A 24515-nucleotide genomic window follows, 5' to 3' on the forward strand; every position below is an offset into this window, starting at 1 on the left:
ATTAAAATAGTCATGTCTCCATCAACCTTAATTGCCTTAAAATAAGGTTCCATGATAGAGTGTCTGAATCACTAAAATTTTACATCCTTTTCACACATTACAATAACATAAATGATGCAAAAAAGTAAGAAACATATACCCACATAACAAAGTGAATGTCTACCTGAAACTAACATGTGGATAACTTTTTGTGCCATTAGAGTCCCTGTTGTTCCAGGTTTGTTTTTTTTACTAACAATGAGCATAAATCCACAATCACTATAGATCTTAAAAACAGGAGCTTCCAAATGCAACATAGCTGGTCTCCAATAAGACCATTAAATTTAGAATGAATAGTCATAAAAATAATAGCAATCATGAACTAAATGAAATTTCCAGCTTAAAGGCAATATGTCTCTAAAATGAGAAGGGGATGTTGCTTTTACTCCATCTGTATCTTTCAACTTCAAAATCATTCAAATTCAAAATACTGTGCATACTGCTATATGTAAGCATTGGAAGAAACTATTGGATAAAACCAAAGCCTTAACTGCCATCCAGCTTCCTTGGCTATCTATAAGCTTCCTAGGAAAACCACAAGTACATTGTGTTAGCAACAGCTGTCTCTTGATATTTTTCCCAGAATTTTCACTGGAAAGGTAAAATCTAATATTGGAAATTATAGATAACCATTCTTATAGTAGGCATTTTAATGTAGATTTGCCACAGAGAAATCAATAACCACTGGTAGACCTTTAATTGAGTTAGCTTTCTAACCCTACAAAAGGAATTTATAACTAATAAGGCTGAATTCTTTGGCTTCACTTTTCAAAAAGGAGAGCACAAAAAAGTAAACTGGCAACATCTTAAAGCAGTTGCATCTTCTCCCAAGGTATCACTGCTCTTTTAAGTTACTGTAGAAAAGTATTACTTTTGCTCTCCTATGGACTCTGAAGTACCTGAGCACTATATGAGTCCCTGATAAATATTATTCATAAAATATTTTATGCTGTTTGATAGATGTTTTCATGAGTGCCTTGTGAATTCATCTAGGCTGTCCAATGGTCTGTAATCTGTCAGCGCTTTCCCCATTCTTTTCTGCATGTTGAAATGCACACTGAGTTTATAAATGTGGGCAGGCTGCCAAGCACCCACTTTTTTATCAGGTGACCATAGGGACACTGCATTGGCTGTAACTTCAAGAAACAGTCGTAACTAGCATTCGTTCAGCCACTCTTAACTTCGAATGGTTGCTAAACAAATGGTAGTTAAGTCAGGACTACCTATATACCAACCTAGAGAGAGTATTCCTCATATCTGATGCCAAAAAATATATTTTTATGGACTCTATGCCTTAGATTGTGCATGCATCCAGAGGAGAAGCTCCTAGAAGCAAATCAGTATGGTAGCCACTAGTTATGTTGGATTTCAGCTCTTATTTGACAATCACCATAATGCCTCTGAAGATTAATGTGAAGGCAAGATTTATTTCTTACCTCAATTGTAACTCAAGACAGTTTCCATAGCTAAGAATGAGGACTTGATATGGCTAAAGCACAAGCCAGGAGCCATCACAGTTTTAGCAATAATAATAATAATAATAATAATAATAATAATAATAATAATAATAATAATAATAATAATAATAATAATAATAATAATAATAATAATAATAAAGTTGGAAGGGACCTTGGAGGTCATCTAGCCCAACCCTCTGCTCAGGCAGGAAACCCTATACCATTTCAGACAAATGGCTGTCCAGTCTCTTCTTAAAAACTTCCAGTGTTGGAGCATTCACCACTTCTGGAGGCAGGTTGTTCCACTGGTTAATTGTTCTAACTGTCAGGAAGTTTCTCCTTAGTTCTAGGTTGCTTCTCTCCTTGATTAGTTTCATCCGTTGCTTCTTGTCCTGCCTCCAGGCGCTTTGGAGAATAGCTTGACTCCCTCTTCTTTATGGCAGCCCCTGAGATATTGGAACACTGCTATCATGTCCCCCCTCGTCCTTCTCTTCATTAAACTAGACATACCCAATTCCAGCAGCCTTTCCTTATATACTTTAGCCTCCAGTCCCCTAATCATCTTTGTTGCTCTTCTCTGTATTCTTTCTAGTGTCTCAACTTCTTTTTTACATCATGGTGACCAAAACTGGATGCAGTATTTCAAGTGTGGCCTTACCAAGGCATTGTAAAGTGGTATTAATACTTCACGTGATCTTGATTCTATCCCTCTGTTAATGCAGCCCAGCACTGTGTTGGCTTTTTTGGCAGCTGCAGCACACTGCTGGCTCATATTTAAGTGATTGTCCAGTAGGACTCCGAGGTCCCTCTCACAATAGCAGATATGATTCCAATACCTGATCCTAGCTAGCAATACTATTTTGAACTACCAGACGGTCTTTAAGATAGATCTTACAGACAACACATTTCATTAAGAAGATTAACTGTTTTACCTTAGCAGTGCAATGAATGGGAATGACATTGGGATTATATTTTGCCAGCAGCTCAGGTGGGATGGAATTATTTTGTGGAAGCTGAAGAAAAGAAACACATTTCAAAAAAGTTTTAACAAATTTCCAAGTTGTTGCTACTAAATAACTCCCATATTCAATATATTTATTTCCCACATATTATATTCTCTATAAGCAGTTGTTTAACTAACAGTTTGGAAGTGAAGCTGTCTTGGGAATGGAAGGAAAGGAAAGGAAAGGAAAGGAAAGGAAAGGAAAGGAAAGGAAAGGGAAAAAAAATCTATGAAGTTGGAGAAAGATACATTGGGATAGATTTTGTATATGTGTGTAATGAACTAATATATGTTTTACAAAGAAATACATTACACTCACATACACATAATCCACAAAGACAAGATGAGAAAAAAGATTAGTGTAATTAATTAGTGAAATTTTTAATTTACACTCAGCAAAACTACAACTTCTGCATTTGCTACTCCCTAATCACTGCTATTCTGTGGCCAAACCTGTCTATCTCTTGTTCTATGCAGGTAGCTCTCACTTCTATCTGAGGAAATTGGGTTAGACAGCTAGGAGGGCTTTTGAAAAAGCAGAAATCAAACGATCAAGACTAAGGATGGTTTTAGCTGAAACATCCAGCAGTTGGACAATGTTGGGCTTTAGGATTTAGTGACCCATGGTTTAGATAGCAGATTTTCTGATGTTTCACTAGTAACTTTGATGGCGTCTTCAGAGGCCAGGTGATCTGTGTGGCCAGTGAAATATCAGGAAACCTGTTATCTAAACCCCAATACTGCCCTACCAATACCAGCTGTGAAAAGTTACACCAATACATTGCTCCCAGCAATATTGATTAAACCTCATTACATCCAACATATTTCTCTAACTTAACAGTGTTTTTTGAGAAATAAAGATACAATCAGCATATTACAGATGGAAGCAGATCTCCAGAACTGGTTTAAATATCTGAGAAAAGATAGGGTTAGGGTTACATATATGTGAAATATATGCTATTGAGAAAAGAAAGAAACCAGAATAGAGAAGTCCAGAGCTGGATTTTAAATTGTTTTCAGTATCCTACTTTAGTGTCTCTTCTATTCTGGATTAGAATTTTAATCACCCCATTTAGAATATCCTGTAGGATATAATAAAAATAATAGACTAAGGCTAAATTTAGATCAAGCCCAGTGTCTTCACATGGCTTTAGAATGAAATAAATTATTCCTTCCTTCTCAAAATAACTGAGTATTAGAATATCTGTTTGCATTACAGCACATATTAAAATTTGTAAAAAAAAAATAAAATATCCCAATAAGACAATAGGTACAGTTATTTCCAGAGGCATTTCACTGCTTTTTTGTTACTAGATTGATCAATGAAAATACTGTATAGAATCATCACCATTTATAAAGAGTTCCAAGTTCTTCAAGGACTGTATTAATTATTGCTTCACTGGATGACCAGTAGATGAACAGTTCTCAGTTAAGAGAGAGAAAGAAGCAAGCTTGTCCAAGCTGAGATACACTATTTTCCTATGAAATCATGTTACCTTCTTTTGTCTCGTATTTATCTCGTAATACTTGCCTGAGGTATGAAACCCAGAACTCTGTTGAGTTTAATGATGACACATGGCTTGCCATCTTGGTAACCATAATTTTGATCTTCTAAGCCAGAGCAATTTCCCAGCCAACTGCGAAAGAACTTGCAAGATTGCAGAGCACCTTGAGAGCCATCAAAAGGTCCTCTTTCTTTGGGAGGAGAAGGATCAGCTGATGGTGTGGATTGGGGAAGAAAGAAGGAGAAGTCAATAATACCTATACACATTTTAGTCAATACCACATTTTTTAAAATTAACATATAATGGCTATTGCCTTAAGATTCAGAGAGTAACAGATTTCCACCTCCATTTTATTTTTAAACAGAATAGAAGTGTAATATGTATTTTACAGCTTTGCATCTCTGTGAACTGGTACAGGATAATTTTTGCCAGTGATTGCATCCCAACACGCACCGATACCAAAGCGTATAATGCTACTGATCATATATTTTTCTCAGTCTGAATATATTTAAAAATGATTGCACATAGAAATAAGCAGCTTGAAGGATATAGGAACCTTGGGGTTTTTTTTTACAAAGAAGCTTCTTCAAGATCACTGTTGGAATATTAGATACACAAGAGACTGCTAGCTTTAAGACCATCAACAAACTTTCAGATTGATCAAACAAAAATAAATTAAAAATAACATCTACTCACTGCCACAATTCTCAAAATCGACTTCTTGCTGAATATTACTTTCATAAGCCTTTAAGAATGTATCAATTAGGTTTACGTATCGCTTGTATGAGCTTGGATCAGAAGGGTTGAAAGAAATCTCCATTTTAAGGGCATGGGGAACAGTTGACAATCCTGGAAGGAAAAGGAAAATAGCTGTTAACCTATAGGAAGAGAAGCCAACTAGTAGGACTTGTGGCAATGAAGCATTTCTAAGAACAGGAGAGAAAGATGAAAACTCTCTTCTATCAACTGATTGATAACCAGCAATCCACAGTGTTTAAATCTATTTGCCTCTCTTCTCCCTGCCTTTTTGTTCCTGGCCACAAAGTCCTGGCACAGAGACTCTGGCCACCCAGCCTGTGATTCAGAAATATGTATCGTATTTCAGGCAAATGTCCTTATATCAAAGGAAATCTTGAAGAGGCACTATACAGGTATTCCTCAACTTACAATAGTTCATTTAGTAAGTGTTCAAAGTTACAACAGTACTGAAAAATATGACTTATGACTGGTTTTCATACTTACAACCTTTGCAGCATCCCCGTGATCATGTTATCAAAATTCAGATGCTTGGCAACTGGTTCATATTTATGACCTTTGCTGTGTCCCAGGATCATGTAATCGCTTTTTGCGACCTTCTGACAAGCAAAGTCCATGGGGAAACCAGATACACTTAACAACCAGTTTATTAACCTATCAACTGCAGTGATTCACTTAACTGTGTGGCACGAAAAGTCATAAAATGGGGCAAAACTCACTTAACAAATGTCCCACTTAACAACAGAAATTTTAGGCTCAATTGTGTTCGTAAGTCGAAGACTACCTGTATTCTGTGCATATGGACTGGATTGCTGTATGTGAAAATGGTACATGTGAACTTTTTTGAATCTTATTTTTTTTAAAACTGAAGTCTATGAATATAGGCAGCTGATATAAACTGCATGTCCTCCCCAGCCCTTTGTGTATGCATCCCAACATCAAATATATCTTCAAATAAAACATCAAGCACAGCAATTAGTAGACTGGGGTTTGAGATGGGGAAAGGAAGCATAATTGAAAGTTATAGAGGAAAATAAACATGGTATATTAATAACAATAAGCACTATCTAATTTGCTGATTCCTACTTACAACCCCCCCATCACTATCCTGTATTGCAATTAATCAGCAAACTCACTCTAGAAAATTCTGCTTTTGTATGCCACCACCCCCACATATATTAAATTTGGGGACAGCTGAAGGCCATGCTGGCTGGGATTCTGCTTGTTAGAAGCTGGCTATGAAGCTCGCCAATGGTGATCACATGACTGCAGGCCAATGAGATGGTTATAAACAACTCCAGTTGCAAAGCACCAAATCTCAATTACATGACTATAGGAATGCTACAACTATCATCACACAAAAACCAGCTGTAAATTTATTTTTTCAGCACCATCATAACTTCAAACAGGACAACTGCTAAACAAGGACTACCTGTATGTGTGAAGAACCAAGCTACAAATACTTTTAAGAGATCATTTGAACTACAACATTGTTTACTGTTATATCATCTACAATATAACTGTAAATAGTGTTGTACAGTAGTTCAAATTATAATCCAGAGCAATAACATTTTAGTTTCCACATATATTTTACAGATTGGAGAAAGGCTAGCATATGACTGATTTCTCAGATTTTCCCCAGTTTCAGATACTCAATTAGTGCCAATAATTTAGTCAACCTGTCAGCCTTTGCTACTATCCAAAGCTTTGTATGGATGATGGGAGAAGTAAACCAATTATGAATTTCAAGTTTCTCAATTTCTTAAGTTTATGACTGTATTGCCCTGTTTCCACATCAGCCTCAGTCACATAACAAACAAAGCATATGCTAATTTTATGTACATTCCCCTCAAGCATTTAGTTTGATATAAAAATGCAAAATATGCACTCTTTTGAATGCTATTTAGCAGAACATAAGCAATAGCAATAGCACTTACTTATATGCCGCTTCACAGTGCTTTACAACCCTCTCTAAGTGGTTTACAGAATCAGCACATTGCCTGCAACAATCTGGATCCTCATTTTACCGACCTTGGAAGGATGGAAGGCTGAGTCAACCTTGAGCTGGTGAGACTCGAACTGCCAAACAGCTGTCAATTGGCAGACAGCAGAATTAGCCTGCAATACTGCATTCTTAACCCACTGGGCCACTACGCACATAAGGTAGAAATAGTACTTATGTGCATAGTGATGCAGTGGTTAGAATGCAGTACTGCAGGCTAATTCTGTTGACTGCCAAAATAGTACTTTACAAGCAGCTTCCAACACTACTGATTTTTTAATTCAATCCTAGGGACTTTCAGTAAAATGATTTAATTTATTACTATAATGACTATTTTCTAATCCTGCTCATATTGTGCAAAAGCCAATGACATCTCAGCTCCCAGCATTTCAGTACACTCAGAGCATAGCTCCCATCCTATCCCAGCCAGGTCTCTGTCTATTCAACAGGCAATGAAAGCTAGTTTGAACTGAAATTCCACATACAGGGAAAAAGGATATCCTGGATACATTTTCTTGTATATTATTTCTCTCTATGTATACCTTTTCTTTTAATGGCTAATTTCTTTGAAAGTATAGGAAGGAACACAGGATGATTTGTGCATTGCTACTGGTATAGTGGCTGAATTACATTTTTGCAAAGGAACTGATTCTGTGTTCCAGTTAGGAGGGCACCTGATGCAACTCAGGGTTTTGCATGCCAAGTACATGCAAACCAGTGACCAATTGAAGCATTGGGATAACTGGAGGGAAGGAGGAAGTTGAAACTAGATGACCTCGTCTTTATACTTGGATTGTTTTGGATGCTGGCCAGATACAAATGTAATATATTGTTTGTCTAGTGCAATCAGTTCACTGGATAGTCTATATTGTCTGGGACTCTCAGCTCCCATTTGGGAAGGGAAAAGCCCCGTGTACCTGGCTCTATTCAGGGATTAATTTATCCTGCTTACTCTTTTCACACTTGTCTTACTCATTCCTCATGGGTTGGACTACAACTCTCATTAGTCCCATGGCTAGAGATTATATTATATATGCAACTGGAAAACCCATGACCCATTGGGTCATCAGTTCAGAGATATTTCCTTACCAGATTTCTTGCCTGCAAAAATGCAGAGCTTCTAATGTACTAGAAACGGTTTTTTTTTAAGAATTCAAGAAGATATTCAGAGATCTATCTGCTTTGAAAGCAGCCCATGTTGAACTGTAGAGCACAGTGAAACATCACCAGTTGACCACAGGAAATATTTTATGACATCTTGTTTTATGTGATAAATTACTTTATGATAATGTTTATGTCATAAAATGTTTTATAAACTTTGCCAAATTTGAATTCCATGAGAGCCATGGGTTATGGATTTTGGATGCATTTTGTAAGATGGCCCATTTGAGGTACCTTGGTTGAAATGTTTTGTTCTATGGTACATCATTTCGCCCAATTAAAGGTTAGAGAAATCAGAGTTTTAATGATAGAGATGGTAGGTAGGTAGGTAGGTAGGTAGGTAGGCAAACAGGCAGGCAGGCAAGCAGGCAGACAGACAGACAGACAGACAAACAGACAAGACAGACATAGATGACAGAGACATAGACAGACATGACATGAGACTAGAGAAGGCTGCTTTATATTCTCCTTTTTCTCAGAATATAATGCAATAAATAAAGATTCAGCCACTTTAGCTAAATTTTTTATTTATTGCATTAAGAAAAAACAAATCAACCCAGGTCAGTGTGTTTCTGTGTACTACTAAAACTGTCATAGTCATGACCTTTACCTGAGTGAAACGGTGCATCACAGGGCAAAATTTTTTGAACCAAGATACTTCAAAGGGGGCTAACCTTACAGAATGTGTCAAAATCCTAGACCGATCACTCCCAAGGAAATGAAATTTGGGAAAGTTTTGCTTGCGTCAGTGCTACTGAAGTACTGGGCCTGCTGCTGTAGTCATGTGATCTTCATTTTCAATGTTTCCCAGCCAGTTTCACAATCCCTCACTTCCTCTGCCACTCAGCAGCAGTCACTTACTTGCCTGCTGGAAAAGGAAGGGCAGAACAGGGAGGAATGAACCCCACAAACTCTTCCCTGCCCATGTCACTCCTATGCACTCCTCTGACTGTGCTACCCCCCCCCGTGCCTTCCCTGACCTTCATGCACTCTCCCCAACCTGTGCCCTCCCCTGTGTGCCTTCCCTAACCAACACAGCACCTCTTACACCCCCCCCCATGCACTCTTTCTAATCTGTGTTCCTCCTGTGCCCCTTCCCTGACCCATGCAGCATCCCTTGAAACCCCCACAACTTTCTCAACCCACACCACAACCCCTTCACTGTCCCCAACCTACGGCCTAATACTATGTAAGAGTGAGCAGCTGTCTTTGATGTAAAGATATTCATTCTGTGATTTATCCATTACAATAAAACTTACATTTTGTTAATAATGAAATATATTTGAACAAATTGAGTGCTTGACAAAATCCTGACTATTAAACATAGAACAGTAAAACCTATGTAATTTATTTGTCTCAGATGATCTTATGCTACTTAGCAACTTAATTCTTCATTTCTTACCTTCTGTAAGTTTGCATTACATGGCTACGGCTACAAAAATAAATAATTCTTGCTTGGCACTGCCAAAGGGCAAACAAGAATAACTCCTTCCAGCAGCCCTACCCTTTTCTGTAATCATACGCCAACAATGCAGTATGGGTATGTGGTCAGAAACAGGATGAGAAAGTTACACTAATGTTGAGAATGATTCAGGAAATAAATATTGTGCCAATAGTTTATTCAAATCAGTGAAAATCAAATGTGTACATTTACGTACAGACATGCATACACTGATTGCTCCAAATTGTAAGGCTATTTCAGAGACAAATTAAAAGCATATTGTTACATATTTCTTATGAGTCTTGCCTGAATCAGTCCCCATATGATTGGAGTTGGCACCTTACACAACAGAGTGTGTAAGGCATACTCTGTGCTTGAAGGTCCAAGTAATTAAAGAAAATTTCTCAGATGGGTTGGCAGCAGACTGGTCCTACTAACAAAAGACTCATTCTTCTATCAGGGTGAGGTATCCCTAGAAGGCTCTAGTCTAACTTGACAACTTTTCTATGCACGTTTTAGATTAAGGAACTGACATATAATCCCTGAGTTTTATCTCTGGATTAGAGTATTTCTCTTCCTAATACTGTGGTTTCAAGAACCATGAGTCACAAATGAAGCCAAGTGAAGAGCTTCTGATGGATAATTCTATTAATAAATGCAGTAGTTTCAAGCATGAATTGATGGATTCCAAATAAAAATAATTGATGCAAACAGTAGATAACAGCAGGAGTAGAATAGATTAGGCAAACATTTTAGCATGCTCTGCTTTTTTTTCATTTTTATTCACCGCCTTGAGTTATTTATCAAAAATAATAAAAGCAGGATAAAAATAAATAAAATGTATGTATTTTTATCTTTGCATTCTGTTCTTTTTTGTTCCTTATCACCATTTTCAAAACAATAGCAATAAAATACTTAAAATTTATAAAGATGACTTTTGATATTACAAGAAAATTGAATTCTGTCTTGAATTGTTTTCCTGAGTTTTGATATTATAAACTTTACAATATCAGTGACTATGGTATAGGAATGTACATACTGTCAAGACAGTTATTATGAATAGTTTCAAACACTATTTAAATATAATGTACAGAATACTTTTTAAAATGAATACCAATTTCTGTGGTATTCATTGAAAACTACTGTAGGGATAAAACTACATGTAACACCAATTTGCCAATATGCTACTTGCTACCTTCCCTACCAGCTCCTGTTTATATTTCTCTTGATACTTGGAGGATGGAAAACCAAGCATAGTAATCTATGAAGGCCAGGGGTGGGGGGTGATGTTTAGTGATGTGATCATACCAATGTCATCATATTTGTATTAGGCATTAGGTCACAAGTAAAAAATATAGAACAAAAAGAAAAGAAAGAAGAAAAATTAGAAACAAAAATGAGGAAAAAAGAATATAGAAAAGAAGACCAAAGAAATATATAAAGAAATGATTTTCCCATTCATCACAAGTATAAACAATTTTAATAACTTATTATCTTCTTTAAAATACAATAAATGATCTCTTTTCCCCATATTTAATCTCTTATCTATAAATAAATCCTTAAAGCATTGTCATTTAGTCCTGATCAGCAAAAGTCCACGAAGGGGTACCAGAGATAATAACATATCTATTTTAACCCTGATCAAATAAACCACCTTTATATGCCTTCCTGTTACTTTTAACAATCTTGATTTTTGGTCTCTTCAAAATATGTTCTAGAATTTGATTTTATTATTTTTAATCCCTTCTCACAAAATTCTTCAAAGCTTTAACAAGTCTCTTTTGTAAATCTAATATATGAAAGTTATCCAGGTCATTCTTTCAGATTCTTTCAATCCACTTTGACATCAATCTCAATCTCAGTTAAGAAAAATCAAACTTTTGATAGTGTGTACCATACCATGTGCAATCATGCTTGCAGTTTAGGCAACAAACTTTGTGAACTAACATTGGTATATCCAGGGATAATTTGGATCTTGCTGCAATTACAGGGTTCAGGGATTCCAGTGACTGGGATGTATACCAGACATGTCAAACACAAGGCTTGGGGGCCGGATGCGGCCCGCGAAGTGGTTTCATGTGGCCCACGAAGCCATCCTGGAAACAGTGAGGCCGGAAGCCAATGTACAATTTTGTGGTGGCCACCTATGCTGAAATGCATTCAATCTTAGCTCCACAAGGCCATCTGGAAACAGTGAGGAACCAGCCCCTGCCACATCGGCCCCATCCCCTGGGTGCATGCTGGGGAGGTGTCACCCTTTATGAGGAATGAAGAAATGCACCATCGCCTGGAAGTGACCAGCAAATGGCCCTCGCCTACTTCACATATCCGGCTTGATGGGCTCTGCCCTGGTCCCACCCCTTTCTGCCAGAGACCCTCAGATCTGTCCCACTCCTGCTCAGGCCCCCACAGGCACCCTTGACACAAATGATGTAGAGCTGGCCATGCCCACCCAGTAGGCCACACACCCACTCCATCCACGCCCACCCAGTAGGCTGCACCCACCCGGCCTCCCAAGGGCAACCACAATGCTGATGCGGCCCTCAGTGAAATTGAGTTTGACACCCCTGGGCTATACTATACAAAAAAGACAGACTAAAAAGATGTGTGTGTGTGTGTGTGTGTGTGTGGAGTTGCCATTTGTCAAGGAGGGCATAAAAGCAATACTAATTCAGAAAAGCCATGATTTACTTCAAATCTTCTAGGTTTGCTTACAACTAAAAAGTGATCCGCAATCAGAACTGTGTCACACATAGGCGGCCAGGACATTTAAAGGATTATGATAGCATTCTGGTTGAGGAGATAACCCAGATGGCAGTAAAAGGAGAGGTCATGGGTGACTTCAATGTGCCTGACATTAACTGGAATCTTTCAACTGCATTTACAAGCAGGAGCTGAGATATTAGGGGCATTAAATGATGCCTTTCTAAAACAGTTAGTAAAATGCCCAACAAGAGGGGACTATACTCTAGTCTTAGTTTTGACAAATGGAGATAGGGCACCAGAAGTTGAAGTGGGGGAAAAACGTAGGTTACAGTGATCATCAGTGCCTTTGGTTTGGCATTAAAACTTAAACTGATATAACATAGACTACAACTAATGTTTTAGACTTACATCTATTCAAAAGGGAGATAAAACTTTTTTTAGGTGCATTAGTGACAGAAAGAGAAAAAAACTGTTCACTCACCAAAATAAAAAATGCAAACAATTCTTATTTTAAGGGAAGCCTGGCTGTAGCAAACCATCTAAACAAATACTTCTGCTCCGGCTTTTCAGAAGTAGATGCCAGTACAAAAGCAGATTGGAGGATCATACTAGTTCTAGCAGGACAGATTCTTTTCCAGGGTTTTTAGAGGTGGAGGTGTCAGGTGAGCTAGCCTGCTGAAAGCTTAATAAAGCAATGGGTCCTGATGATATTCATCCCAGAATCCTAAGGGAACTTCTAGGTGTACTTGCTGGACTATTAACTGATCTTTGTAACGTGTCTCTTCTAACAGATGAAGTTCCCCAGAACTGGTGAATAGCTAATATTGTACCCATCCATTAGAGCTAGGGAAGAATCTGGAAACTATAGAATCTGAGCTTAATATCTGTAGTAGTGATGTTAATGGAATCACTCTGGAAAAAAAAGGATTACCAAACATTTAAAAGCACACAACTTGATGGACCCAAAACAGCATGGCTTTACTGAGATATATCATGTCAAACTAATCTGACTGACATCTTTAATTAAGTCACAAATGTTTGGACGAAGGTGCTGTAGACATAGCCTATCTGGATTGTAGCAAAGCATTTGATACATTTCCACATAATGAGCTCATAAAACATTGAACAGGCGCTAGGGCTTAACCACTGGGTGGTTCGGTGGGTAGGAAGTTGGCTTAGGGATAGATCCCAGTGTGTGATTATTATTGGGGCACTGTTTGAATAGAGACCAGTCACAAGCAGTGTACAACAAGGCTCAGTCATAGATCCTGTTCTGTTCAATGTGCTGGTAAGCGATATAAAGAAGGATTGCTAGGTGAAGTTTGTCTTTTTGCTGATGAGTCAAAGGTATGTAATAGAGTTGATGTTCCTTTGGGGTATTTGTAACGTGGAAAATGATTTGGCATTGCTGGAAAATTGATCAAAAATGTGGAAACTGCAATTCAATATTTCTAAATGTAAAATCATGCACTTAGGGAAAAACAATCCTCTGGCAAAGTACAGTATTGTGCATACAGACAGAACAATAGAAGAAAAGGATTTAGGTGTGCTCATAGCAGATGGCTGCAAAATGAGTAAACAAGGTGGTCAGGCAGCTGTGATGGCAAACAAAATTATGGGATGCATCACTAGAGGGATCGGGGCAGGAAAAAGGAGGTCCCAATCCCGCTATATAGGGCTTTAGTCAGACCCCATTTAGAATACTGTGTCCAGTTCTGGAGAGCTGACTGAATGAATCCAGAGACGGGCAACAAAAATGATGCAAGTTCTGTGGGACAAAACATGTTGGGAGAGATTGGAGGAACTGAATATGCACAGCCAGGAGAACATCATTGAAGGGGGAGACATGACTGAAACCTTTAAATATATTAAGGTGTGAATGAGATTCTATAAGGAAGGATTTTCAATATTAAGCAAAAATCAAGAACACGGCTGACAGGAAAGACAAAAGTAATGCTAGAAAATATTATTTCACAGAAAGAGTAAGGGAAGCTTGAAACTAACTTCAGCAGAGGTGGTGGGTCAATCATCAGCAACTGAGTTTAAACATTCTTAGGGTAAACACATGTCTATCATCTGACAAAATTTAAAAATAAAAAACCTCAAAAGGCAGACCACTATGTCTTTTTCTGCCAAATATTTTCTATGTTTCTGTCTCAATCTTGTTCAGTAAAATATGTTCCTCTTCCATAACATCTCTGCAATACAGTCTATCTATAATGGCAGACATTTTAAAATTAACTTCTGGGTCCATTGTTCAAAAATATCCTTCAGCATGTGCAATGTTAAAATATTTTGATCCGTTCTTATTAGTAAGTCAAATTAAGTGTTCTTCCTCTATAATTGTACTCTAGTTCCTTTTGGTTTCCTCTAACATCTAACCTTCAAAGTCTCAGCCTAACATGTTTTTTTTTTAAAGAAAACTCAAAACAAAAGCATTTTTCCACAGGAAGTATTCTTATGATTAATTTCAAACTTTTATTTCAAGTACATCTAGACCCTAGTCAGATGTACTTTCAAAATCAAAGTTCTAATCCCTCATTTGCTGTTTATTCCAAAAGAAAAATAAATGAATCCTCAAATGTATATTTAAAACTTCTTTTGCTAAGGATTAAAAGAAACTCACTCACTGCTATAAAACTTGTGAATACAAAGGTTTCTAATAGCTGAAAAGAAGTTAACAGTTTCTGAACATGATTAGAAAAAGACGTATGCAAACTCATTGTCCTTTAAAGTACTGACCCTTCAATTCCCTTGTTGTGTATGCCCTCTTCTCCTAGAGCTCTAAATCTGCCAGAGACTGCTCATGCAAAGAGCAACTGTATGGAGCACTTGTGGGCAATCTTAAGACCTTTCCTTATCCAGAGAAGAATTACAAAGAGACAGACTATTTGCCAGCTCTTCATTCCACTGTGGTTATTGGCTCCACTTTCAATTGAGTCATCTTCAGTTTGCTATTTCTTCCTCAGAGGTCATCTGAAACACCTCTTCTAGAAGTTAATTTATTATTAGTAATGAAATATATATGCTGCCTAATTCAAAGCAACTCTGAGCAATTTGTGCAGCTTATATTAAAATCCAGATGTGTCAGGTAGCCACTTCCATTAACACTTGGGTAGTTCATACAGTAACTTCATGTATTACATAGCAAAACGTTTTACATATTNGGGCTCCAGGAATCAAAGTCCAGTGACATAATAGCACTCCCTTCATGCAATACTGTTGCATTTAGGACTGTTCAGCTTAACAAATTTGATATGAATTTAGTCAAAATTGACAGAAGATGAGATATGACCATGCTAAGCATGCCTACATCAGATTCAATCTAAAGGCTTTCTTTCCTGATTTATATTTTGACTACTTTCAAATTTGAGGACTTCATGTCAGCCTGTCAAATCCTTTAAGGCTGGCAAACTCTGGAAATGAGAATCTCTTGGACTTCTGGAATGATCATTATTGTTAGTACAGTAATAACAAATCTCCACATGAACTTTTATGTAGTATGATTAAGGCACGTTTACTGTGTTTCTTTCTCAAACTTTCTCCCATTTCTGGACTAAGGAATCATTTTGTAATGCTCCAGTTGCTTCCTCAGACAGGATCTGATAGATATTCCATTGCAGAGTTATAGTTATTGATAACTTCTAATTACATTTTAAAATCTAATGAATACCTTATCCTCAGCATTTTGTAGAATATATACTGTTTATATCAAATAATCTCTTATTCTCTTCTCTCTGCCCCTTTATTAATGCAATATCTTGTCCACAGTTCTTTTTTTAAAAAAAGATTAGGATCAAGCCACTCCTAAAGAAATCTATAGTATACTCAGAAAATATAAATATTTTTTAAAATTTGGGTGAACACAACTCTTTCCTTTTTGCAACATAGCTTCCTATGTACAATTTGGGTGAACACAACTCTTTCCTTTTTGCAACATAGCTTCCTATGTACATTGTTTTATGTGTCTTCTTGTCTTTCTCCTGTACATTCTAGGATGGACAAATAAAAGAAAGAGCTGAGGACATTTCATTTTTAACAGCTGGGTGGAAAAGAGAATTTTAGCAGAGACAGACTGTCATACAAAGTCATTTCCCACTACTGATTTAAACAGCCATTCTCTTCTGCATATGCCATGACAAACCAATGTCACTGTTCAATTGGCTGTCTACATTATAAATCCCTATTTTGCTTCTGTTGAAACTTCCTGCCCAAATCCATTGTTTAAATTTGTAGATATGACAATCATTACAGGCACTCTTTGGCTCTTGTCACCATCCTCTTCACTTTAACCAGGTGGAAAACTTCTACCAATCAGAGCAGTGCAGCAGGAATGGAAGGAGACTGATATCATTTCCCAGTTTCTGCCATTTAGGCATTTAGGTACAAATTAATAATGTGAAAAGAAAAAATGAGAAGATGTTTTCTAATTATAAACTTACACTATGTGTCTTTTTTTTTAAACTAACTAAGCTGCACACCAAACAGATTATAATTCAGACAGATATAATTAGATATATCTGGAGGACACCAGAACAGAAATAGATGCAGAAAGTGGGGGGGGGGGAAGCTTTCCCTGGTTATCTAGGTGCTGTAGGGCTGGGTAACAGTAACTGCCCAGCTTCCGGCCAATCTTCTATCTTAGAACACCAATAGCACGTGATTAAAATAGAAAAAAAATACAGGAATATGGCAAATTATAAACAAAGGCACAGTTTGATATCTCTCCTTTACACAATGTTGCAAAGCTACCCCTCAGCTACTTTACAACTGTGTAACTACTGAGTTTGAAAAATATGCCCCTTTTCTTCCATAAATAAAGCAATGGAATTGTTTTTCCTCTGCTTAATATGGTTGGAAGCCTGGATAGAAAATGATTTTAGAAATGAGAAGCAGGATGGTGATATCTATAGAAGGAATAGTTTGTGAAAATGTCAGAATTTGAAGAAATAACAAAACTGACCATTTGGTCAGCTAAAAAAACAAAAACGTTTCTGAAAGACTGACAACCTTATATAGAAACAAATTGATGATTTATGGATTTGAAAATTTAAAAAGAAATGGATTAAATGAGTGGTCTGAAGGGACCTGTATAACATTTAAGCAGGATGAGGGACAATAAGGTTGTAATTATCTGTTGAACTCTTGGAAATCATTCATATATATCTTAACTGTGATTTTTTTAGCACATATAATAATATGACAGATGAAAATGTAGCACTGGAAGGACAACTTACCTTATGATGCAGAAGGCAATGTAATATTTCCAGGATGCTACTTAACTGCTAAATAAACTGCCTGACTTTAAACCAGCTTTCTCAACGTGATATGCTTCAAATATATTAAACTTCAATTAGCATCATTGTTACCAATATAATGATCAGTACAAGTTTGAGGAAGATTGTTTTAGCAGTTCTTATGCATTTTCTCTCTCTCAATAGAGAATGACAGAAATTTTTTGAAAGAGGTAGTTAAAAGGTAATTACCCTACCTCTACAACCCTGCATAGCCCTAAAGGCAAACCATATCTATCCCACTGCAATGGGGCACGTAATTAGCCTACCCAGCCATCCTCATAATTACCTGGGGGTGCTATTCGGTCCTGATACTTGGGTTGGAATTTGCTGACAGTGAGCAGCATGACTTGAATGGTCCCAATGAAGATGCCTGCCAGGCAGCCATAGAAGATCACGTAGAAGAGTAAGATCTTAACTGTGACAAGAGAGAACAAATACTGCTATTAAGGACAAAGGGTTATTAGGCCACTAGAATAAACATCAGTTTTTCAATATTACCAGCACAGGTCACATTAAAATCAACATTAAAGCCAATTGCTATGAAGAAAAGATAGCAAATTCAAGCAATGGCACCTAAATTTAAAGAGATCGGAACAGAGTAATTTTTTAAAGTTGTGAGTTACGAGCATATGCTTTTCATAGAAACTACCATCCTAAATACATTTACTTAGAAAAGACTTGCTTGTTGCAGGTTGTGGGGATTATAATCCAATACATCTAAAAAGTATAATGTTGGGGGAAACTGGCTGATATTGTTAGAACTAGAATGATGCCTAGCTTAATCTGTGTCCTTAAAGGGACTCACGAGCAGTGCATTCCCAACTCCAACATAACTCTTGCTAGAAAACAGTGTTAATGGCTTATACTCCAAAACTGGACTACTGAGAGATAGGAAATATAGAGTAGACCCTAAGTATGGTAAGAAGGTGATGTAGTGGTTAGGGTGTTGGACCAAGCATGGAGAGTTGCCGAAAGTTTATTGGGTGACTTTAGGCCAGACATTTTCTTTCAGTCCAACCTACCTCATGGAGTTGCTATTGTGGGAAAACATAGTACTTCTCTACAAAATGCACAATATAAATCAAATAAATAAATAAGAGACAACTATTGACATTAATCACATTCAACTCATACCCAACTTTGTTACAAATGGATCTAAAATCTACACATATTATTCTGAATGTTTCTTACATAGGAAACTTAAAATATGTTTTTGGAATTATCTCTGCGTCTGAAGTTGCATAAAAACACAACTTGCTGTAATAGTTATCTTGATTAAACTCCCTGTTTTTCATTTTTAAAGTCTCTTTCACAACGTTTATTTGAACTCAAATCCTCTTATGAAGACTCAGTTCTCAACAGCTTCCTCATATTTTGCTTTTTATATAATCTGTTAAGAAAGCTATTCCACATTAATCACCCATTTACAATACCAAATTTTAATCAGTCAGATTAATGCCCCAAAACTTTGTAACAGAATAAATTGGGGGGCAAGAGGAGTAAAATCTTTATTTGTAAAACCGCTTCAGGGAACTTCAGTTTTTGAAATCTGGTTTAATCAGTTTTTAGTTTACAGGGATTATCTCAACTGATTAGCAGCAGTGTTACATGCTGTACTAAAGCTTCAGTGCAAATCTACTAGCAATCCAACTTTTGAATATAAAAGGGGCGGTGAAGCTACAAATTACATTTTAAAAGTGATCTTTGGACCAACATTTGTACAGAATGACTGTGAAAGAGCAGCAATAAGTAATACATATACAGAAAAGTTTCTCCTTTTACAAGCTGGTCAGAGCAAGAGATAAGTCCTATTAAAATAAGGTGTTTTTCCAGCAAAGAAGGGAAAAATGAAAGTAATCCAGAGAGACCAGCAGCACAATAGTTTTAGCACTCCTGGGTTTAACACACTCTATAGTAACCAGGCAGCAGTAGGCAAATAACTGTGACGTCAGAGAGATTTGAGCATTTTTTCCAGAGTACAGTCATAGGAGGTGCTGTTGAAATGAACTAGAGAAAACCTGCTGACAGCAGGCTGCTACGGGTGGCGCATATGGAGGGCAGTGAAGGGACATACATTTAGATGACATTCCTAATCAGGATCTTAATAGTAACCCACAACCTCAAGGTCCACTGTCTTCCTGAGGCTACAGAAGAATTATGTTCTAAAAGGAAAGACACGGCATTTTTAAAGCAACAGAACAGTGTATTATCTAGTACAAAGATAAAATCCTCCATTGGTCTAACCACTCTGAAAGCAATGTAAGGGGCATTTTATTGTCCCCTCAGTAATTGGGTATCACATGACAGACCAGTACCCCCAGAATAATTGAACTAGATCAACTTAGTCAGAACTAAGCCGTAGCTTGTGATGATGGGAATAATACTGTAATGCAAGCCTTTACATCTCCCTTTTACACAGATTCAAGGATTTAAGCCTGAAAATTTTGGCTATGCCACTTCCAAGATGTCATTGGTTAGATTCAGCCATGAAATGGCACCTGGACAACAAATGCAGGTGGAAATAGCTCTCTAACCAGAACTCTTAAACTAACGTGTGGATTATTTTGATATGCACCTTAACCTTTTCTCTTTCCTCTCTAGGCTCTTATTTCATACAGCCATTCTCATTTATTACAAACATATTTTTTTTACTGCATAGAACTATTTGTTGCTTCTGGGTATAGCTGATGTTTCCAATTTGCACAAAAAAATTAGAAGAGATTAGAATGTTCTAGATACTGTACTCTGCAGGATCTACAGAGATACTTAAGTTTCAAACTCCAGCAGTGATTGGATGAGATTCAAGGGCAACCTATCCTTTCCTTCAAGGGCAGTCATATCTAGCATATTACTGTAATGTAAAAGGCCCAGAATGTGCTCTGCACAATCCACATGAGATTTGTTAAGACTTTTTTCCCTTGGAAAAGACTAGAAAATAAACTGCATTTCGTGATTCTTGGCTGGCGCAAAAAGCCTGTTCAAAATAAAGCCTAGGAAGCAAGAAAAGACAACACTGCCTATTCTGAAGTTAATACTGTTTTATAAATTATCGAAAGTGACAGGGGAGTAGATGGAACCTTTGAATGGTAAGTCTCTGAAAATCTACAATGACTTTTGCACTTGAGCTGGCTTGTGCAACACAGAGTCAGTAGTCAGCCCATGAATAGGGCCTAGAGTGGTGGTTGGGGCAAGGATGTCTAAACCAAGCAGCAAATAGGGTGAGTGTAAAGAGGAAGGGTGAAAAATTAAATAGTTTTTGTCTGCGTGTGTTCTCATTCAACCTAGGTTTAGTTGCTAAGAGACAGCCTTCAAGGAGTTTATTATTTCTAAACTCCTTTTGCTTCCCAACCCGACCTTTCTCTCTGTCTCATTCTCCTATCTCTGCAGCTCTTTAGACCTTCCTCTCTCAGTGAAGGTGTATGGACAGCTAGCAAGTCAGATTTTTCAAGAGATGTGTGTCCATCCAAAGGGTCCTCCCTTAAACCAATTCAGGATTCTCCTTGATGCAGTTGCTCTGCTTCCCCAGGGATCTCAAACAAGTCTACCATTACCTCTTTGCTCAGAAGGTATCACCTTGACTAACCTTGAGCTCTGATGCATTATTAACCCTTTGGAGTTGATGGGCTAGAAAACAGTCCCAGCCTTACTCTTTTTCTCTCCCTAATTCCCCAGGATTCTGGTAGCTATTTTAGAAGAGCAAAAGGAAATACTGGGCCCATTCACTGGTATGTCCTTTTCCCCATGTGGTGTCCTTCCTGAGCAAGGCAAAAGCAGCCGCAGTGGCTGCTGTGCTGACAAGGAGTGTAATGGGGGAGGGAGCAGGGCACCCCCCCTCTCTCCTGGCACCTACCCACTCTGCCCTGCCTACAGTCACGATGCGTTTGTGTCCATCAATGCCCTTCAGTGTGACCTTTTTTTTGGGGGGGGGGCAGGAGAGGGAGGAAAAGAGAAAATGAAAAGAAACACAGGCTGCTCTTTTAATGCAGAGGCAACAGGCTGCAGTACAGAGATGAAAGTCCACTCTGCAAGGTGACAAAGCAGCCAGCCTTTCCCCCCCCCCCCACTTGGAGGGAAGGCCCTCCAAGGATACTGAATGTCAGTTCTGATCACCCTGCCCAGCCCATCTGGGGATGTTGGCATCACATCTGGAGGACCCCAGGTTGGGGAAAGCAGAGAGGCCGTCACCAGAGTCCCAGGTTTCTCCCAGGAATGCCTGCCATAGCAACACCACTAAGCTGATTCCGCCAAAAGAAATCCATCGGATCTTTTTACACGCACAACAGCACAAGCAGCAAACGACGGCAGCGTTCACACGACAGTTCGTGTTAACGTGTTAAGCTCGGTTAGCGTTAGTCTTGGTTTGCGGGGTGGGGGGGTTGTCGTGTTCCACGAATTCAGCCATTGACTCACACATCTTGAGGCTTAAAAATAACCCTCAGCCCTCCTTGATTTTGTCAGTTCCTGAAAGGTTCTGCCATCCTGGAAAGTCTCCGCGGTGGCACAAGACCATTGCTCATCTCTCTCACTTCCCAAACGAAGTGTCCCGGAGGTTTGATTTTTTTTTGGGGGAAAGCTGGGAAATAGGGAGGCTTGGTGTGTATTTTTAAACCCGACAGCAGCACGGGAGATGGGCGGGGAGCAGCGAGGGAAGCCAGCCAGCCAGCCAGCCAGCCAGCCAGCCGAGCAAGAAAACCGATCCGCAAGATTTACACCCGTGTGCCCTGCCAGTGTGGTAAAGGCAAGCAGCTGCCGTGAGCCAGGCGCTCAGACCGACGATCCGGCGAAAGCCCGCAGGCACGCGAGGCGGAGGACTTTTCCCTCCCACGCCATCAATTCACACCGCGCACGCACACACACGCGAGTTCGCCTCCAGCCTTGATGCGTCCTGTGTTTTTAACGGAGCCACAACCCCGCAAAGAAAGAAGCAAATCGCGGCTAAGCAGATACTCACACCAACTGCCTCCGGTCCTCCCTAAAAATTCCTTCTTCTCCGAGTTCCAGATGAATTTCTTCCAGTTGCCATCCCCTTCCTTGGCTTTCCCGCGAGCCATGAATCAGGAGCTGCCTTCGGTTGCCTTAGGGAGAGCTACGCAGGGGCGGGGGGGGGGCGCGGAAAAGACGACCTTCTCCTCCGAGATCACTCGGGGCTAGTAGCCGCTAATCCAGAGTACAGATGTTCGTAGCCGCGGAACTGCCGGCAGGCGCTGGGAGGAAACGCGGAGGGTCTTTGTGTGCCGCCGGGCTAGAGTCCCACCCTCCGAAGGGCGCGAACGTCTGAATAATCCTTGTCCCGAGAGAGAGAGAGAAAGAGAGAGAGAGGTATACTTGTATCTCTGGTTCGCTTGGTCGGAAGGACGCTCTCCCAATGCCGGGAAAACCAGGAGAAGGGGGTGGCGAGGAGGCAGCAGAGAGGAAAAGGCTGCAAGCGAGCGTGCCCGTGTGAGAAGCAGCCAAGGGGTGGGAAGAAAGAAACGGGGCTCTGCCCAGGGACAGAAATTAGCTCTGCGCCCTCCCACTCACGCTGGATATATTGTCCACGTCCTGACGCGAGCTCCGCCTGTCAAATGCCGGTAGCCAATTAGAATTGTGGCCAGGCGGGCGAGGGAGCGAAGCTTGGGAGGCGAGGGGAGGGGAGGGAAGGGAGGGGAGGAGAACCAGGGAACGAGGCGCGGGAGATTGAGGCGGCCGGCTGGTTGGAGGAGCAGATTCTCTGCGGCAGATTCTCTCTCTCTTTCCCCCCCCCCTTCCCTCTCCTCCCGTGCCCTCTTCCCCCCTTTCTGCCGGCCTTTCTTCTTGCCGCCTCGACATGTGCTTCGTGCCACACTGTTGCGCGCAGGCAAAGGCGGCGAAAGAGACGAGAAAAAAATTCACCTGTAGTTCCTCCTTCGGGCAGAGGGGGAGGCAGTGGGAGTCCTGCGCATAAAGGGGGCGGGTGAGTGGAGGACAAGAGTCCGGGAACCGAGGCGAGTTTGAGCTCTCTAGATTAACAGCTCGAAACGGGAACTCGGCGGCCCCCCAAAGCGGCGGGCGGGAGGCAGGCACTTAGGGGAGTGGAGGCAAAAGGCGGCCGCTTCCAGTCAAGTCGAGGCGGCGGCCTGGCGGGTCAGGCTGTAGGGCAGAGACCAGAAAGGAAGCTCTCGTTGACGCACCGGTTGGCTAAGAAACCGAGCGGCCTGCCCAGAGAGAGGCCGGCGCGCTCTACACACCTAGGCGCAGCCGGACAAAAACAGCTTGAAGGAGAAAAATGGGGAGGGGAAAAAAGCCCCGAAGTAACCGCCAGGAGAACCAGGAAACGTGGCCGGCGAAAACGGTCCGTTTGTTTGCATCTGCGAGGTTTCCTGGTTGTTGCGTTAGGCTGACATTCACGGACTGCATAATAAGGACATTGAACAAACACTGTGGTGCGAAGGGAGAGTGGCACGCGCGCCTGGCATACTCGGAGGCGGCGTGGCAGCTGAGCTGTGCCCGTAATTGAATCTTCCGTGCCGAGATCGGTTGCCTTCAAAAACAGGCTGCAGACAAGACGAGGCGAATTGACCTTCACGTCCGGAGCCAAAAATCCATCTTTTCAAACGTACCTTTGTGCCCCGGGCTTCCCTCCCATTCTTGTCCTCCCCCCTTCCGAAGGTGGAGCTGTTCTGCTTGCCTGCCTGCCTTCCCTGCAACGTCATCCCTGCAGCCTTCTGTCCTGGGAATGCCCTTCCCTGGGTCAACTTGCTACTGCTGCTGCTGCTTGGAGCTACTGTCACCACTGTTTGCTGCAGAGAGGTCTTTCTCCAGCAGCTCTGGAAGTGAAGCCTGGCTGTATATATATATATATATATATACAAGGGACAGGCAGTTAATGCAAGTCCAGTTCTGGGTTATGGATGCAAGGCAGGTTCTTGAAGGTCTGTCTCTTACTGTAGAAGGAAAATGCTGACTTGGGAGGAGAGCAAAATCCAAATCAGGAGGAGAGCTTTTTTTTTTTTTTAATAAACAAATTTTATTGATTTTTTTTTTTCATCCCCCCAAAATAAACAAACATACAATTATGGCATAAGTCAATAATACAATTAATTTAAAAAAAACAAACTAAAAAAAACCTCCCATTCTAAGATGCTCAGTAGCCCCACAGGAACACATTCCCTCTCTTCAACCTACTTCCC

General features: G+C 39.8%; 1 protein-coding gene across 1 annotated transcript in view; it reads right to left on the minus strand.

The window, feature by feature from the left end:
• ATP1B1 (ATPase Na+/K+ transporting subunit beta 1) overlaps positions 1-22472 on the minus strand; it is a 23683-nt gene extending 1211 nt beyond the window's left edge. The window contains exons 1-5 of the mRNA XM_015816001.2: positions 22319-22472; positions 17654-17782; positions 4701-4853; positions 4031-4215; positions 2429-2509 (exon numbers count right to left, since the gene is read on the minus strand). Of these exons, the coding sequence (XP_015671487.1) occupies positions 2429-2509; positions 4031-4215; positions 4701-4853; positions 17654-17782; positions 22319-22418 (648 nt within the window). The 5' untranslated portion in view covers positions 22419-22472. The remainder of the gene's footprint in view (positions 1-2428; positions 2510-4030; positions 4216-4700; positions 4854-17653; positions 17783-22318) is intronic.
• Between the last annotated feature and the right edge of the window lie 2043 nt (positions 22473-24515).

This window comes from Protobothrops mucrosquamatus, unplaced genomic scaffold (assembly GCF_001527695.2).
Source record: "Protobothrops mucrosquamatus isolate PMUCROS unplaced genomic scaffold, P.Mucros_1.0 scaffold_107, whole genome shotgun sequence".
NCBI classification, from domain to species: domain Eukaryota; kingdom Metazoa; phylum Chordata; class Lepidosauria; order Squamata; family Viperidae; genus Protobothrops; species Protobothrops mucrosquamatus.